Source organism: Enhydra lutris, unplaced genomic scaffold (genome assembly GCF_002288905.1).
Source record: "Enhydra lutris kenyoni isolate GAN:26980312 unplaced genomic scaffold, ASM228890v2 scaffoldscaffold30, whole genome shotgun sequence".
NCBI lineage: Eukaryota > Metazoa > Chordata > Mammalia > Carnivora > Mustelidae > Enhydra > Enhydra lutris.
Genome location: NW_019154114.1, coordinates 9,952,028 through 9,969,001, shown reverse-complemented (window position 1 = coordinate 9,969,001; position 16,974 = coordinate 9,952,028). Strand labels below are relative to the sequence as shown.

Genomic DNA, 16,974 nt, shown 5'->3' with positions numbered 1-16,974 from the left:
TTCTTTCCAGAGCTCCAGAGCTTATTCTAAGATTTGGTTTAACTAGTAGTAACCCATTTACAACTTACTGTATAGGATGCCCCTGTCCACAAGAAAGTTGTTTCTCCCTTCCTCCAATTAGATTTCTCTGGGTAGATTTTTCCAAAATTGGTCATTTCCCGTGTTTTACTCTTTTTTCTTTCCTCCTTAGGACTGTTTGCAGCCTCTGAGCATGCAGGCTCTCCCAGCTCAGCCCGAGTCATTGTGTATTGTGGAAATGGGTGGCACTGAGAAACAAGATGAGCTGGGTGAGAGGGGCTCAATTGGCTTCCTGTACCTGAATATTGGGTTACAGGTAAGAGACCTAAGGCTCGCATTGTTGGTGTCAGGCCTTCTTTAGCTTTTGTGTAGTCCCTGTTCAATACGGGCATTTACTGTGCCTTTTACAGTTTACCATCTTACAAAAAGTGAACTGTGCTGCTCTGCGTTCCGTTTCTGTCAGCTCTAATTAGAACAAGTCAGGCCCAGGACAAAGTTTTCGTAGTCTTTGATACAAATGTGTTGTCATCACTACTCTGGGTCACAACTAGAGCAACTAGAGGGGTTTCTTTCTTTCTTTTTTTTTTTTTTTTTAAGATTTTACTTATTTGACAGAGAAATCACAAGTAGGCGGGGGGGGGGGGGCGGGGGAAGCAGGCTCCCTGCTGAGCAAAGAGACCCTGGGCTCAATCCCAGGATCCTGAGATCATGACCTGAGCCGAATGCAGAGGCTTAACCCACTTAGCCACCCAGGTGCCCCAGAACTAGAGGGGTTTCAAGAGTCCTGTGCAGTTCTTAAAATACGCAGCTTTTGGAAACTAAAACCTTTTGATGTATAATGGGCTCCTTTAGTAACAGAGGATCCCTGGATGTTCCCTGTTGTCAAAGCAGTGGGGCTCTTTTTCACATGAAAAGCAGGAACCTAAGGGTAGCAGAGTGTCAGTATTTTTTGACCATATACTTTCCATTTTCCTTAATGATTATTTGCTCAACCCCCTGGGTAAATAATCTAGCCCTGGTACTTTTGCTTTTTAATTTTATTTCCTAATTTAGAAATTTCTCAAACTGCACAGGAGTTAGTCTAATGTAACAACCCTCAGTGTATCCATCACCAGTCTTATTAGTTACCAACATTATACTGTTGTTGTTTCATCTATTCCCTCTTATTTCTTTCTTCTGGAGTAGGATAGAGCAAATCTAAGATGATTTGTCATTTCATCTATAAATACTTGAGAATGTAGCCATAACAGATGTATGCGTTGTTTTCTTTTTAGGCCACAATTTTATTACCATGCCCAACACAGCAGTTCTTTAATATCTGTTATCTTGTTCATGTTCTGGCTTTTCTTGATTTGTTTTGTTTCTGTTTTTCCAAAAATGTTTTACCTTTGGTTGTACTTAGGATCTGCAGAAAGCCATTTGCAGTTTGCATCTTCTGCATGACCTATCCCTTTATGTGTCTTTTAATAATTTTTACCCCCTCCCCTTTTTTTTTTTAAGAAACCAGACCATTTGTCTTGAAAAATTCCACCTTCTGAATTTGGCAGTCTTTAATGTGTGTTCAATGTTTGTCTGTCATCTGTATTTCCTGTAAAGTAGTGGGTGGATCTAGACCATGCTGTCCATTTAAAATACAGTGTAAGCCACATGTGTCAATTAAATATACCAGTAGCTACAAAAAGGGAACAGATGAAATTAATTTTAATGTTTTCTTTAACCCAGAATACTTCAGATGTCATTTCAATTTGTAATTGGTGTAAAAATTAAGACACTTTATTTTCTCTCCTTTTGAACAAAGTCTTTGAAATCTCATATATTGTATTTTATACTTAATGGCACATCATGATTCTGGCTAGCCACATGTGGTTTGATTATAGAATTGGATAGCACAGGTGGAGAGGTTGATTAGATTCAGATTTAATATTTTGTGGGAGACAGTGTTTTATAAGTGGTGCCCTTTACTTTCTGTTACATCACATCAGGAGGCATGTAATGTCTGGTTATGCTATTTTAGTGGCGTTAGAATGTTTGTATCTATTTTAAATTATCTGCTCCCTGTCAGCCTTTTACCCAGTAGCATTGCTACTAGGCCCATTGCCTAGATCCATTATGTCATTAGGGATTGAGAAATGATGATTTTCTATTGCACTCTTCATTTCATTACCTGGAACTTTTCTCAAAAGACAAAATTTTCTTACCCCCCAATGATAATTCATACAGGGAAAGGATAAATACTTTGTTTTTTCCCCTTTGTTCATCTGTTTTCACAGTAAGGAGTTGGTGCCACAGCAATCTCAAGTGGGGACTGATAAATAAAGTAAAATTTTTTTTTAATAACCTATGAACTTGACGATTTTTTTGTATCTGTGCTTCAAACTATTATGGTCTTTCAGTTTTTGGATGCTAAATTGCCTCATTTTAGATGGGTGGGAGTTCCCTTTTGAAGTTAGTTCCTTTGTCTTTTTAACATGACCCTGTTATCTTCGGGTGCTTCCTTCTGGTACAACAGAGTGCTCCTGTATTCACCTGAAATAGTCTTTCCACAGACCTGAATTAGCTGTTTCTCTTAAGAGTCTTAATCTTTTTTTTTTCTTTTTTTTTTTAAAGATTTTTATTTGGTTGTCAGAGAGCACAAGTAGGGGGAGAAGCAGGCTCTCCGCTGAGCGGGGAGCCGGATGCGGGACTCGCTCCCAGGACCCTGGGATCATGACCTGAGCACATGCTTAACTGACTGAGCCACCCAGGCATCCCAAGAGTCTTAATCTTTTTAGGAGAAATGGCATTTAGAAACCACAGCAAGCCTTGTTTATTTTAACTATACATGTTTTTTTTGTTTTGTTTTGTTTTTAAGGGTTACTTATTTTAGAGAGAGTGCATGCATGAGTTGGGGGATGGGCAGAGGGAAAGAATCTTTAAGCAGGCTCCCCACTGAGCATGAAGCTTGATGCAGAGCTCTATCCCATGACCCACAACATCATGACCTGAGCCAAAACTAAGTCTTGAGGATGTTCAACTGACTGAGCCACCCAGGCACCCCTTAACTATGCATATGTCCTAAGGTTTAAAATTATAAAGAAGAGTTTAACATACGTGGTAGAAAGAATTTTAACAGATATGTAGTGAAAAATAAGTGCTTTTCACTTAGTAAATGCTCAGTAACTACTTGAATGAGTGATTTAGTGAGAGAGTGAATGAGTTGTTGTCTGGTTATTGGGATATTCTTTAAACCCCGTCATTTCCTTTCACCTGTTCTGAACTTATGTATTCTATGCAGTAGCCAGGGAGCTTCCATTAGGGGTAGGCTTCACTCAACTCTTTTCCTTTTTGTTAGAATGGTGTGCTGCTGAGAACTGTCTTGGACCCTGTGACTGGGGATCTGTCTGACACACGCACTAGGTACCTGGGGTCCCGTCCTGTGAAACTCTTTCGTGTCCGGATGCAAGGCCAGGAAGCAGTGAGTAATGAAAGGGGGCAGGCTGCATTTTTGGACGTTAGTGGCATCAGCTTTTCTTTCAGTAATTCACCCATACATAGTTAGTTTGATACTAGCTTTTTCTTAATTAGCTTTTCTGTGGGAAGTCTTGGGTCCCTTCATGGAGAGTTTTCCATGGCACTGAGCTATGGGTGGAATAGGTTATCAATCTGTTCAGCTCTAGGGTGGGCAAACGGAGCTGACTGAGAGGTAGCTAGAAACCTCTTATCTAGAGTACAACTACCCATGAGCAACCTTATATCAATACCAGGGTTTACTATGTAACGTGAAAGAGGTTGGGAAACATTGTGTCCTTTGTAACTAAGAATGTTATTGTTGCTGAGTGTTATGCTAGTTCTTTATTTGTTACTGCATTTAATTCTTGAAACTATCCTCCCTAGTTACAGTGTTCGCATTTTACTGATGTAGAAATTGAGCCTTAGAGAGGCTTAGAGAGATTGAGTGATTAGGTCATATAGTTTGTGGCCCGTGCTTTTAGCAAATACTAAGGCATTCCTCTTCTCCAGTCCTCCTCCTCCTCTTTTTTTTAGAGAGGAGAGAGGGAGCGTGCATGCGTGCACGAGGAGGGAGGGACACATGGGGAGGGAGAGAGAATCTCAAGCAGGCTCCACACCCAGTGTGGAACCTGACCGGGGGCTGGATCTCAAGACTCTTCAGTCATGACCTGAGCCAAAATCAAGAGTCAGACACTTAACCAACTGAGCCACCCAGGCACCTCTGGTGCTCTTTTTTCTTAAGGTATTCTTAGGTTTCAAAAATTCCTTGGGATATTCTGTAGACTAAAATTTGCGGATAGGGTGTTTGGTTAGCATTCCATGTTTGTCTTTTCCCCAAGCATGTTGGAATGTTTTTCTTTCCTCAGGTGTTGGCCATGTCAAGCCGATCGTGGTTGAGCTATTCCTACCAGTCTCGTTTCCATCTCACCCCCTTGTCTTATGAGACCCTGGAGTTTGCGTCTGGCTTTGCCTCTGAACAGTGTCCTGAGGGTATTGTGGCCATCTCCACCAATACTCTGAGGTGAGAGTCCCATGGTTCAAGCCCAGTGGGAATCCTTTCTGCCAGTGGCTGGAATTGTGGTTTTGCCAGAGTGCTGGAAGAAGTTACGAAGCGCTGGCAGAGAGCCAGCTCTTCACCAGGGTACTAGAGTGTTGCAACTGAAACCTTCGTTTGTCTCAGGATTTTAAGTACCTGGTAGCCAGGTTTTCATTTTCAGAGTTGTAGCTTCTGTTTAGATTTTCAGGGCCAAGTTCTAATATACTCAGCAGTATGGTTCTGTTTCCTTGAGATTAAACCATCTGTTTTTCCAGGGCAGTACTATTGGATTAGTTTTAGAGCTGGCAGGCACTGGTTCGCTGATAACTTTTTCTCATTTGGTCCTCTCATTTGCAGTGTTACATCTCTAATTTTAACCTCAGTATAAATTATTTATATATATTTTGCAATATATATAAATATATATATTGCAAGTTGAACAACTATTGTTTACGCAATGATGTTGGAGCGAGCACTGTTCTGTTGCAAGATGGCTATTCGGTTTGAAAAATAAGCTATATTCAGTTTGACTTTCTCAGGTTTCGGGTTTCGTTTTTTCTTCTTTAATCTTTTAACACCACCTATGTTCTTGCCCTGGTTGTAACTGTTTGTAAGAGGAACCCTATCAAGAGGAACTATACCCTCTTGTTATGTGGGTAACTTAACAGGTGAACTCCCAGATTTCTCTGCAGCACCTTTCAGGATCTTTCCAGTCATTGTTTTTTCTCTCTAACCCTCACGCCTTTATGTACCTTCTATTCCAGCAGAATTGCTGTCTCCTCTCTCATGGTTTTTTTACTCTGTACCCTGGCATGCTTCCCACCCACATCTCTGCCAGTCAAGACCTAGCCTCATTCATGGACATTCACATTATTATTATTTTTTTTTTAATCTTTTTTTTTTAAATTTTATTTATTTATTTGACAGACAGAGATCACAGGTAGGCAGAGAGGCAGGCAGAGAGAGAGGAAGGGAAGCAGGCTCCCTGCAGAGCAGAGAGCCCAATGTGGGACTCGATCCCAGGACCCTGGGATCATGACCTGAGCCAAAGGCAGCGGCCTAACCCACTGAGCCACCCAGGCGCCCCGGACATTCACATTATTTATGGGTGCTTCTTCTCTTTTGAATTCCTATAAATTCCTGTGACATAGCCACAGATTTTTTCACTTTCATAGCAGAAGAGCATTTCCTCCCTAGAACAGAATCTTTCAGGGAAGGCCACTGTGTGAAATAGTTAACAGCAGAACTCTTGGTAACACCAGTGTTTAGAGTAATTACTGTCAAAACTAGTCACTTCCACGTATGAATAATGCTGCTGTGGATATTCTTGTGCACGTTTTTTGGGGGGCATATATTTTCATTTTTCTTTGATCTATATCTGAAAGAGTGGAATGTGGTAACTCTGTATTTAACTTTCTGAGGAGTTGCCAGATTGCTTTCCAAAGGGGCTACACTGTTTTTTGTTTTCCACAAGTAAGGTATGAGAGTTTCAGTTTCTTCACATCATCACCCACATGCATTTATTTGACTTTTTGATTCCAGCCATTCTAGTAAGTGTGAAGTGGTATCTTATGGTGGTTTAGATGGACAGTTTTTTTTGACGCTTAATGATAAGCATGTGCTTTCTTGCTATTTTTTCTTTGGAGTACTGTTGAGATCCCTTGCTTATTTTTAACTGGATAATTGTTTTTCCGTTACTGAATTCTTAAGAGTTCTTTGTGTAGTCTACTTGTAACGCCCTTATCAGATAAGATTTGCACATATTTTCTCCTAATTTTCTCCCATTCTGTAGATTGTCTTTTCACTTTCTTGATGATGTTCTTTGGCACACAAAGGCTTGTTAATTATTAAAGTCCATTTGAAAACTGCCTCAAGTCCTGTTGGATATCAGCAGTGGTATAAGTTCTACTTAGATGCTGACTAGCCTCATATTTTCTTAGGAATACAACATGGGAATATCTGTGCTGCCTTCTGTGTTGGGTGTCTCCTGAGAGCAGGTTTTCTCTCTACTTTGAATCTGCTTGTCGTGGTAGGGTGCCTTTATAAGACAGATCATTATGTGGGTTGGACCAGAAGAATCAAAACTGAAGGATCAGTGATTTGGGTTTTGGTTTTCTTTATGTGAAACTTATTTTTTTTCTTGCAGAATGACAACTTTTGATGCTTAACCACTTAATTTCATCATTCAGATGTTTGTAAAATACCTGATTCAATGTTTCTCTCCAAAGAGAGGAATATGCCAACATTAGAGCTTTTAGGGATCAATGCATTTGTGTGACCAGTCACAGACCATTTTGATAGGAGTTTCTAAATCCTGAGTGAGTGATCTGTTGATTCCTTTCCTTTTCCCCCATAGGATTTTAGCATTGGAGAAGCTAGGTGCTGTCTTCAATCAAGTGGCCTTTCCACTGCAGTACACACCCAGGAAATTTGTTATTCACCCTGAGAGTAACAACCTTATCATCATTGAGACGGACCACAATGCCTACACTGAGGCAACAAAAGCTCAGAGGAAGCAGCAAATGGCAGAGGTAGTGAGACTGACCTTAGGGTTTAGTTAAAAGGCATTCATGTGAAATTTTGTTGAAAAGTTTAAACTTGTGTAATTGCTGATCATATTACACATCTTATATATGTATCTATATATACATCTATAGTATATTATACATTAAAAAAGACCCAGGTTCTTTTCAGGGCCTTTAAGCAGAGCCCTTTGCCCCTATCCTTGGTTTTAGAAGTTTTCTTGTGACTTGGGACTAATACACAAACCTTGGGTTTATTCAGTTTTCAGCTTTCCTTCTGGAACAGAGTTCTTCAATCCTTGAGCTTCCCAAACAGCCTGTGTATGTGTTTCCTAGATTTGGGCCCAAAGGAAGACAGTGTTCAATTCTCCACCACACTAGTTCTTTCCAGAAATAATTTCCCAGCAAAAAAAAAAACCCAAATAGCCCCATCATGCAAAACTGTGTCTCGACTAGAAGAGATGAGACAAGGAGTCATAGCAAGGGAAATCAGGGCGGTTAGGTAGAAAAGTGGTGTTTTTGTTTGATGTATCTGAGACCACTTGCCAAGTATTTGCCCCAGTCAATGTTAGGTTTTTTTGACATTAAAAAATGAAGTATCTGGTTTCCCCTTTAGGATTTCTCTCTTCCCCTTGTCTGTACACCTTTCTCTTTAATCTTCATTTTGGGAAAAAATCTGGTTTTGGCCTACAGACTTTGCTATTCAGGATATGAACTGTTGTGCTACTTGTCCACTTCTCACCCACCACCTACCTCTGAATATACCAACTCTTCTGTTTTTGTGTTTATGATTTTGTTTTTTAATTTAGGAAATGGTAGAAGCAGCAGGGGAGGATGAGCGGGAGCTTGCTGCAGAGATGGCAGCAGCGTTCCTCAATGAAAACCTTCCTGAGTCCATTTTTGGAGCTCCTAAAGCCGGCAATGGGCAGTGGGCCTCTGTGATCCGAGTGATGAATCCTATTCAAGGGAACACGCTGGATCTTGTCCAGCTAGAACAGAATGAGGCCGCTTTTAGGTAAGGAGCTCCGGACATCTAGGGTTTTGAGGGCAGGAATTCTCTGGTCTGTAGTTAATGCCTGACTCCTGTTTCTCTGTTTACAGTGTGGCTGTATGCAGGTTTTCCAACACTGGTGATGATTGGTATGTGTTGGTGGGCGTGGCCAAAGACCTGATTCTCAATCCCAGGTCTGTAGCCGGGGGCTTTGTCTATACCTACAAGCTCGTGAACAATGGGGAAAAACTGGAGTTTTTGCACAAGGTAAGAACCAGCCATTGGTTCTCCTGGATCTTAGGTCCTACTGGTCTCTCCCACTTTTGCTTAAGTTGTAGGTCAGGTCTTCTGGTGACCATTTTGGAAGCCAGCTCATTGATTGTGTTCCATCTTCTGGTGGCACACAGAAAATGCTGGGGCTTTCCTGCTCCAGTGAAGCTCCACTGCCTGGGAGTGTCACAGGAAGCCTGTATACTAACCAGCCACAGTGGTGACATAGATGCACACAGAATTGGCCCCTTGTTTACTGGTTTTACTAAGCAGGTGCAGTTTGTGAGCTCTGGAGAATTAACATTTAATGGATTCACTTCCCCTTTGGAAAAATGAAAAAGTTCTGGGGGTGGATGGTGGTGATGGTTGCACAACACTGTGAACATGTTTGATGCCACTGAATTGTATACTAAAAAATGCTCAAAATGATAAATTTTATGTGTATCTTATTACAATTTTTAAATTAAGAGGGAAAATATCCCATTCTTCCACATGGATAGCATATGCATGTAGCTGCTCTAGCCCTTCCCCAGGGGAATGTCCTCTAGGAAGTAATTACTCATGTTCTTTTCTTTGTGCTAAACTCATTGTATCTCCCTTACAACTGAGATGTCACTTGGCACTAGCACTCCTTTCCCATCCCTCCACAACCAGGAATCACTTCTGCATTGAGGCTTCATTGTTTGTGGCACCAATTGAATTAGTACAGGCTCTGAGACCACATTCATCAGGCCTCAGGGCTTCTTCCTTTGGCTTGTGGCACTGATCCATTTGCCGAGTGACGTGCAGTGCACTGTGGGACCTGTTCATAGAGACTTGTATGTGTGGTTTATATCTCTGACGAGCTTGTAGACATTTTGGGTCAAGAGGGTACAGTTAGCATATGGCTGGTGTTCTAATAGCTGCATTGCCTGCTTTTCTTCTCACAGACTCCAGTGGAAGAGGTCCCTGCTGCCATCGCCCCATTCCAGGGGAGGGTGTTGATTGGTGTGGGGAAGCTTCTGCGAGTTTATGACCTGGGGAAGAAGAAGTTACTCCGAAAGTGTGAGAACAAGGTAAATAGCTTGTACAGGGCATCAGAACTAGCTAGTGAGGAAGGAGGAAACATTGGTGGAATAGTGGACAGTAACTTAAAATCATGTCTTTTTAGGATCTTGTAGATCCTCAATTCCAGCCTTAGAATTAGGCCTTTGTGACTTGAGAAGGACAAAAGTTAGGTCAGTTTCTTGACTTCTTCACACTAAGAACCATATTTTTGTCCCGTGGACACCCTAAGAACTATATTTCTGTTAAATACAGAGTATTTAACTGTGAGAATTGAGCATACATTTCCACTGTATTAAAACCAGTTAGCTTTTTTTCCATCTTTTAGGAATTTATTGTTGACTGCCATTCTGTAGGTCATATATAAATATATGCTTCAATCAGGAGAAGCTGAACTGTCTCTGGGTTCTGAATCTCAAGGTTATACCCATTGATGTCTTTGTTTTTCCCAGCATATTGCCAATTACATCTCTGGGATCCAGACTATTGGACACAGGGTAATTGTGTCTGATGTCCAAGAAAGTTTCATCTGGGTTCGATACAAGCGTAATGAGAACCAGCTTATCATTTTCGCCGATGATACTTACCCACGATGGGTCACTACAGCTAGCCTCCTGGACTATGACACTGTGGCTGGGGCAGACAAATTTGGCAACATTTGTGTGGTGAGTTGATGTTTATGTCGGTTACAGTGATGTGTAGGAAAGCCAGCTCTTTTCAGTGGTAAAGTCAAGGACATAGGACTGTGATCTCTAGTATGGAAATTGAAAATAGGTATAAAATTTAATCCTAAAGCCAGCTCTAAAAAGGAAATTTTGTGTTCTTTAAGCCATCTTTCTTTTTTCTTTTTTTTTTTGAGATTTTATTTATTTGACAGAACACAGGCAGGGAGACCAGCAAGGCAGAGCGGGAGGGAGAAACATACTCCCCAGTGAGCAGGGAGCCTGATCCAGGACTCAATGTGGGACTTGATCCAGGACCCTGAGTTCATGACCTGAGCTGAAGGCAGACGCTTAACTGACTGAGCCACCCAGGCACCCTCTTTAAGCCCTCTTACCAGTCATTTATTTTTATATTTAAAGATTTTTAAATTGTTATTATTATTTAATATTCTGTACACCCAACATGGGGCTTGAATTTAACCCTGAGATTAAGAGTTGCATACTCTATTACTGAGCCAGTCAAGCTCCCCATTCTTATCAATCTTTTAGAATCTCCTGTCCCCATCCCTCCATCACCTGTACAGGTCCATCTCCCTCCTCCTTATGGAATATGATTTAATAGTGATGATAGATTTTATTTGAGCTAATGAGTAAGAATTATTTTTATCTGTGTGAGAATTTTGGTTTTCTCTTTTTAAGCCCAATTTGACTTGGCTTGTGTATGTTTTATAGCCTTTGTTTTGTTCTTGCTCATGGGTTGAATCTCCGGAGTTTGTCACTCAGACGTCAGGTTGCAGGAGACAGGCTTAGGCCTCTGCCGAAGGTGGTGGTCCCAGGCTTGCTTTCAAGGATCTAGGGCAAACATGTTGCTTGGTGATCCAGGTGAGTTGGTGTAGGACCCAGCCCCATGACTTCTGTCACTTCCTTATAGGTGAGGCTCCCACCTAACACCAATGACGAAGTGGATGAGGATCCCACAGGAAACAAAGCCCTGTGGGACCGGGGCTTGCTCAACGGGGCCTCTCAGAAGGTAAGATTGCAGAAGTGACCCGGAAGGAGAGGTATCAGCCTGCAGGCTACATTTCCTAGTCTGCTATCTGCAGCGCACATGACTGTGCTGAGTACTCGCCTGCTCATGGGCGTCCTTTCATAGCCTGTGATGGGTAGATGCTGGGCTTGATGTACAGTGACCGAGTCACCATTCCATTTTTATCACTGCAAAGTAGAATTTTTCCAAGACATTTTAGCAGTGACTAGAGCATAGTGTGTTCCTTGGAAAAAATCATTGCACACATTCCTGATATTAACCGGCTCTTCTCTGAGGGGTTGTTCTGGGCTCTTTACTTTTCTCCTGTAGGTATATACTTCTGTAGTAGAGTATCTCTGGACTTTTAAAATAGGTCTGTTTTAGAGAGCTAGTCTAATGATTGCTGCTTTTTAATAATTATCTGTAGTTTCTTTTTTTATTGCAAACTTGGTAGTTTAACAATATTTTTCCATTATAATTATCAGAAATGATTTAACTTCAGCATTGTGACATTAATCTCAAGTAAATGTTAAGAACATTCTAAAGTATTTTTAAATGTTAGTAATGTTTGAATTTAAAAGAAAGTGAAATAAATCTGCTCTTTGGAGGCACTGCTTGCTCTTGGGAATCTAGAACAGGTTCGGGGGGCAAGGGCACAGTTACTAGTCTGTTTTCAACTTACAGGCGGAGGTGATCATGAACTACCATGTGGGCGAGACCGTGCTGTCATTACAGAAGACCACACTGATCCCTGGAGGCTCAGAATCGCTTGTCTATACCACCTTGTCAGGAGGAATTGGCATCCTTGTCCCATTCACATCCCATGAGGTGAAATCTCCCACATTTTTCTGGCCTTTGCCTTCACAGGGTTGTTTTCTTGGTGCTAAATCAGCCTAAGAGGGCAGATCTTCTGTCCCCACCTGCAGCTGGGCATGTTATGGAAATATTATAAGGTGATAGAAGTGCCTCAGAAAATAGGAATCCTGATTTCCCTCTTTCTCTAAGCCAATTGTTTTTATACTGTACCAGGGTTTGGTTTAGTTCTTTTTTTTTTAAAGATATTTGAGAGAGAGAGAGAGCGCGAGCGCACAAGCAGGGGAAGGGACTGAGGGAGAGGAAAAGAGAATCCTCAGACAGATTCTTCATTGAGCAAGGAGCCCAACCTGAGGCTTGATCCCAGGACCCTGAGGTCATGACCTGAGCCAAATCAAGAGTCTGTTGCTTGGGGCACCTGGGTGGCTCAGTGGGTTAAGCCGCTGCCTTTGGCTCAGGTCATGATCTCAGAGTCCTGGGATCGAGCCCCGCATCGGGCTCTCTGCTCGGCAGGGAGCCTGCTTCCTCCTCTCTCTCTGCCTGCCTCTCTCCCTACTTGTGATCTCTCTGTCAAATAAATAAATAAAATCTTTAAAAAAAAAAAAAAAAAAGAGTCTGTTGCTTAAGCAATTGAGCTACCCAGGCACCCCAGGTTTGGTTTCATTCTGGTATGGGTATAGAGTTAGTGGCCAAAGCCCCAGAACCAAACCCCACAGACTAGGAATGATGATGACTACAGTGAGGTATACTGTGTACTTGCTCAGGTCTGGGATTGGCTAAATTGGGTTTATGTCATTCCAGCTAAGGAAACAGGGATCAGGAATCTGACTTTACAATCTGTCTTTACATATGTTGTTCTCTTGTGTTCTGCAAATATAGGTGGGGTTTCTTTCAGATTTTAGGTATCTTGTAGCAGGAAAACCTGGGGTTGTCACAGGAGCAGTTTGATAGTTAACACCTGTTTGGATGGTTAAAAAAATAGTAAGATCAGTGGCTTGTCTGTTCATTGTGCTTCTGGAAACTGTAGACTAGTTGAAATCACTTTTTTCTTTAGTGATAGATTTCTTTGTATATTCTACCAGGACCATGACTTTTTCCAACATGTAGAAATGCATCTACGGTCTGAGCATCCTCCTCTCTGTGGACGAGACCACCTCAGTTTTCGTTCCTATTACTTCCCTGTTAAGGTAGGTCTTCGTTGGAAATCTGAGTTGAAAAGGGGGATCCTTGCCCCATGTAACTTGTCTTTTCTCTGGACCTTCCTCCCTTGTAAATCAGAACAGTCCTGATTGAAGGAACATCAAAAGAGTGGATTGATGGAGTCAGTAATGGTGGAGAAGAATGGCTAGTGATTTTCAAGGACCTCTTCCCCCAGGGCAGACCACAGCCAGAGAAGAGGCTTCACCCAGTTTTACTACTCTGAACACAGGATACTAAGGATGAACTTAGAGTAGTGTCCCTGGCTCTGAAATGGTTCAGATATTTGAGAGAGAATAGAAGCTTTCTTTGCTGCTGCTTTAGCATGCCACTTTCTTTAAGCATCTGACCTATTTCTTACTCACTTTTCTGTGTCTTAGAATGTGATAGATGGAGATCTCTGTGAGCAGTTCAACTCCATGGAGCCCAACAAACAGAAGAACGTCTCTGAAGAACTGGACCGAACCCCACCTGAGGTGTCCAAGAAGCTTGAGGATATCCGGACCCGCTATGCCTTCTGAGCCCTTGCTTTTCCTGTGGGACTTGTGTCAGAGACTGTTCTGTTTCCCCACCACGTGGCTCTGAACCCACATGGCAGAAGAAGGGTGGCTGGATAAGACTTTGTAATATTAGAGCTAGTAGGTCTTGCCTATCCACTCTTCCCTGGAGTGACTGGTTCCCCCTAAAATTGGCACTGAACTTTGCTATGCTTCTTTCTGCCTAGTACCTAATACATTGCTCCCAGTTTCTGGTGTGTAATAAGATGTTCCCTCTCCCCCAAACCTTTCCCTACATTGATACTTCTGGGTCTCTTTGTCTACTTTTGTATACACCCTTAGTTTTTAACTGGTTTTCTTGTAAATACAGTTTTGTACAATGTTATCTTTGTGGGAGGGAGGGAGGGAGGCAAGCTGAGGTGGGGACCAGGTTGAATATAGTATAACTCCTGAGTTCTGCCACTCTGGAATCTAACCAGAAATACAGATCTAGTTTTTAAGGTGGCTTGTGTCCATGTGTCTTTTCTGGGGGTGAGAATTTAGGTGGGGAATTTGAGCCCGAGTTAGAGCATGAAGAATGGAGTATCCTCCTTCCTTCCGGCTACGTGCTTGTATTTCTGGCGCCCTGTGGCCTCACAATCCCAGTTCCGTGGTGGGTTTTTTGGGCTTCTTGTAGTTCTTTTTGCAATACAAGTGAAACTTGGGCTCAGTAATAACCATGTGGTCAGCCATGCTTCTTCCCATTGGATATTGAGGAATGGTGGCTGATTTCTTCTCCCCTGTTTTAGCTTCCTTCTACTTTGAGGTCTTAGAGTGAAGGATTTGGCATGCATTCCAGGTGGGTGGTCTCTTAACAGATGCTCCGTTTACTTCTACAGCTCCCGAAATGATCGTTTGGCATATGACTCCTAGGAGGGATCAGTAAGTACAGAAGAACCCAGATACTAACCTGCCCTTGGGAACAAAATCAGTATATGTGATCCCTATTTAAAGGCTCATGGGTAACTGTTTGTGGGGGGCAGGTTGCGTGGTGGGGAGTCCTGTCTGCATTGAACATCTTATGCAAACTCAGGAGGGCCTTTGGAGTATGAGGAGGCAGCACTGGTAGCCTGTCACCTATAAATGTCCACACCTGAAAAGGCAGCCTTAATCATCCCGGCAGTTCCCCAGGTTTATTGAACCTGGAAAGACCTGAGCTCACTGCTGTTCTTGGTCTTTCACAGAGTAAAACATTCTTCATGTGCGTGGGCTCAGCCACTTCCATGAGCAGATTCTCTGTGGCTAGCACTATGTTAGAATCAGGAATGGAGGTGGTTAGACACAACCTTTGGCCCTGAACAGCCCATAGTGCACTGTTGAGAGCGTTCCTCATGCTGCATTTCTCTAATCACGGCTAGGTTTTAGAGCAGTGAGGAAAGATCCAGGTTTTGCCAGGAATTGAATCACTAGTTAACACGTTTATTAGCTCACTGATTCACATAGCAGGTGACACTTTAGAATTACATTTTTATGGCCTAATTCCAGGACTCATTTTTTCTGTGAGCCCTACCTAAATCCATTCTGTTCAGGCTGTCCGATTGTCTGATGTTGACATGTAGTAGTCTGGGAAACTTCGCATAGATGCTTGAGTAGTGGCCCCTTGTGCCCGGTTTTCTCCTGAAGTACTGCTTCCTGTAGTTATAGGGGGTTTATGTAAGAAAGGAAAACTTGATCTCTGTATAGAATTAGGAATTTTCTATACAGAGGGGGTGGGGGGATGACACAGCACTTCATTAGTTACAAAATCACAGCCAAGGGGAAAAGAGCAACTGTATTCCATGCAAGGCCACATGGGGGTTGCACTTAACTAAACAACTGGGGGCTTTGGGAGGGAGGCAGGCTTTGTAATATCAAGAAGGTGGGGTGCCTCCTTCTTCCTGTGGGAAGATGTGACTGTGATTGGCTTGTTTGAATAAATCTATAGACTATGAATCTATAGACTTGTTTCTGCTGCCCAGAAATGAATGGTAATGGTATTGCCCTTTGATAAAGAGGGCTTAGGTTTAGTTTGGGAACCTTATCTGTAAGAGCAGAGTTGGGAGGGGAACTTGCACTCAGGCCATCTGAAGCCTTTTTAATTTTACAGCGTATAATATTGAATCTTAATTTTAGATCTTTTCAGCTGGGAATGTGTGGAATGAGTATTGCCCCACTGGAGAGTTACAGGTAGGCCAGGCAAAGGTTTCCTATGAGATTCCCTCCTTTCCCATTCCTCTGTAACCCAAAGCCCAGGGAAAATGATAACAAACTCAGTGGGATTGTCACAGACATGTGGGTGCATATTGCAAAAGGTGGTAGATGACAGCAAATGATGAGCTAATAATACTATGAGCATTGTACTAATAATAAGCACAGTAAGAAATGCGCAGGGTTTGCTCAGTTGAACTTAACAGCCTAGTAGGGAGAAAAGGCTTTTGCGTGTGAAACAATCAAAATGTGTTTATGGTAGAAAGAGCTAGAATCAGGCAACCTGTCTGATCCGGCTCGGCCACATAACAGCTGAGTGAATTTGGGCAAGCCATTTAAAATTTGTGAGCCTTGGGACGCCTGGGTGGCTCAGTTGGTTAAGCGGCTGCCTTTGGCTCAGGTCATGATCCCAGCGTCCTGGGATCGAGTCCCACATTGGGCTCTTTGCTCATCAGGGAGCCTGCTTCTCCCTCTGCCTCTGCCTGCCATTCTGTCTGCCTGTGCTTGCTCTCTCTCCCTCTCTCTCTCTGACAAATAAATAAATAAAATCTTTAAAAAAAAAAAAAATTTGTGAGCCTTGGTTCCCCCATCTTAAAGGGAGAGATGTCAGATAAGCTGCATGCAAGTCCATTACTGTGTTGCCCAACCTTACTTGAGACAGCATCTTGGTTCCTAAGAGTCCCAACATTATCAAAAAAGTCAAAGTGACCCTATGCCTTTGGGCAGTACAAATTTTGTTAGTATGTTTTATTTATTTTTTTCTCTCAAATTTCTCTAATCATGAAAATCATCCCTTAAGCCACTCAATATAGATTCCTGGGCACTTTTCCCTAAAGATTGTGAAATGCTAAGTCTATAATGGGAACTTGTAAATAAGTCTAGACATGAACTCACAGGCCTGAATTCAGTCAACTCTTTGCCTCTCTGAATAGATCTATGACATTGGTAAGGCGGGTTGCATCACCCTAACATGGAGATCAACAGGGTTGGTGTGAGAGTAAAATGAGAACATATGTCCGGAACACCCAGCACCCAGCTCAACACATGATGGATGCTCATTGAGTCAAACCTAAGCTCTTTACATATATGGGACTTAGGACAGGAAGACAGTGAAGTCTTCCATTTTCCTTTAGGAGTCCCGGAACAACCATAGAGGAGTCTCCTTCCCTCCCCACCCAGTAC

At 42.3% G+C, this 16,974-nt stretch overlaps 1 protein-coding gene across 1 annotated transcript in view; it reads left to right on the top strand.

Annotated features, from left to right (window-relative positions):
- The window catches only part of LOC111152793 (splicing factor 3b subunit 3), a 43,458-nt gene extending 29,388 nt beyond the window's left edge, over window positions 1–14,070 (top strand). The window contains exons 15-26 of the mRNA XM_022511431.1: window positions 191–334; window positions 3,350–3,472; window positions 4,374–4,528; window positions 6,900–7,074; window positions 7,875–8,080; window positions 8,167–8,323; window positions 9,256–9,381; window positions 9,823–10,035; window positions 10,964–11,062; window positions 11,744–11,887; window positions 12,955–13,059; window positions 13,450–14,070. Of these exons, the coding sequence (XP_022367139.1) occupies window positions 191–334; window positions 3,350–3,472; window positions 4,374–4,528; window positions 6,900–7,074; window positions 7,875–8,080; window positions 8,167–8,323; window positions 9,256–9,381; window positions 9,823–10,035; window positions 10,964–11,062; window positions 11,744–11,887; window positions 12,955–13,059; window positions 13,450–13,590 (1,788 nt within the window). The 3' untranslated portion in view covers window positions 13,591–14,070. The remainder of the gene's footprint in view (window positions 1–190; window positions 335–3,349; window positions 3,473–4,373; window positions 4,529–6,899; window positions 7,075–7,874; window positions 8,081–8,166; window positions 8,324–9,255; window positions 9,382–9,822; window positions 10,036–10,963; window positions 11,063–11,743; window positions 11,888–12,954; window positions 13,060–13,449) is intronic.
- The last annotated feature ends 2,904 nt before the right edge of the window (window positions 14,071–16,974 follow it).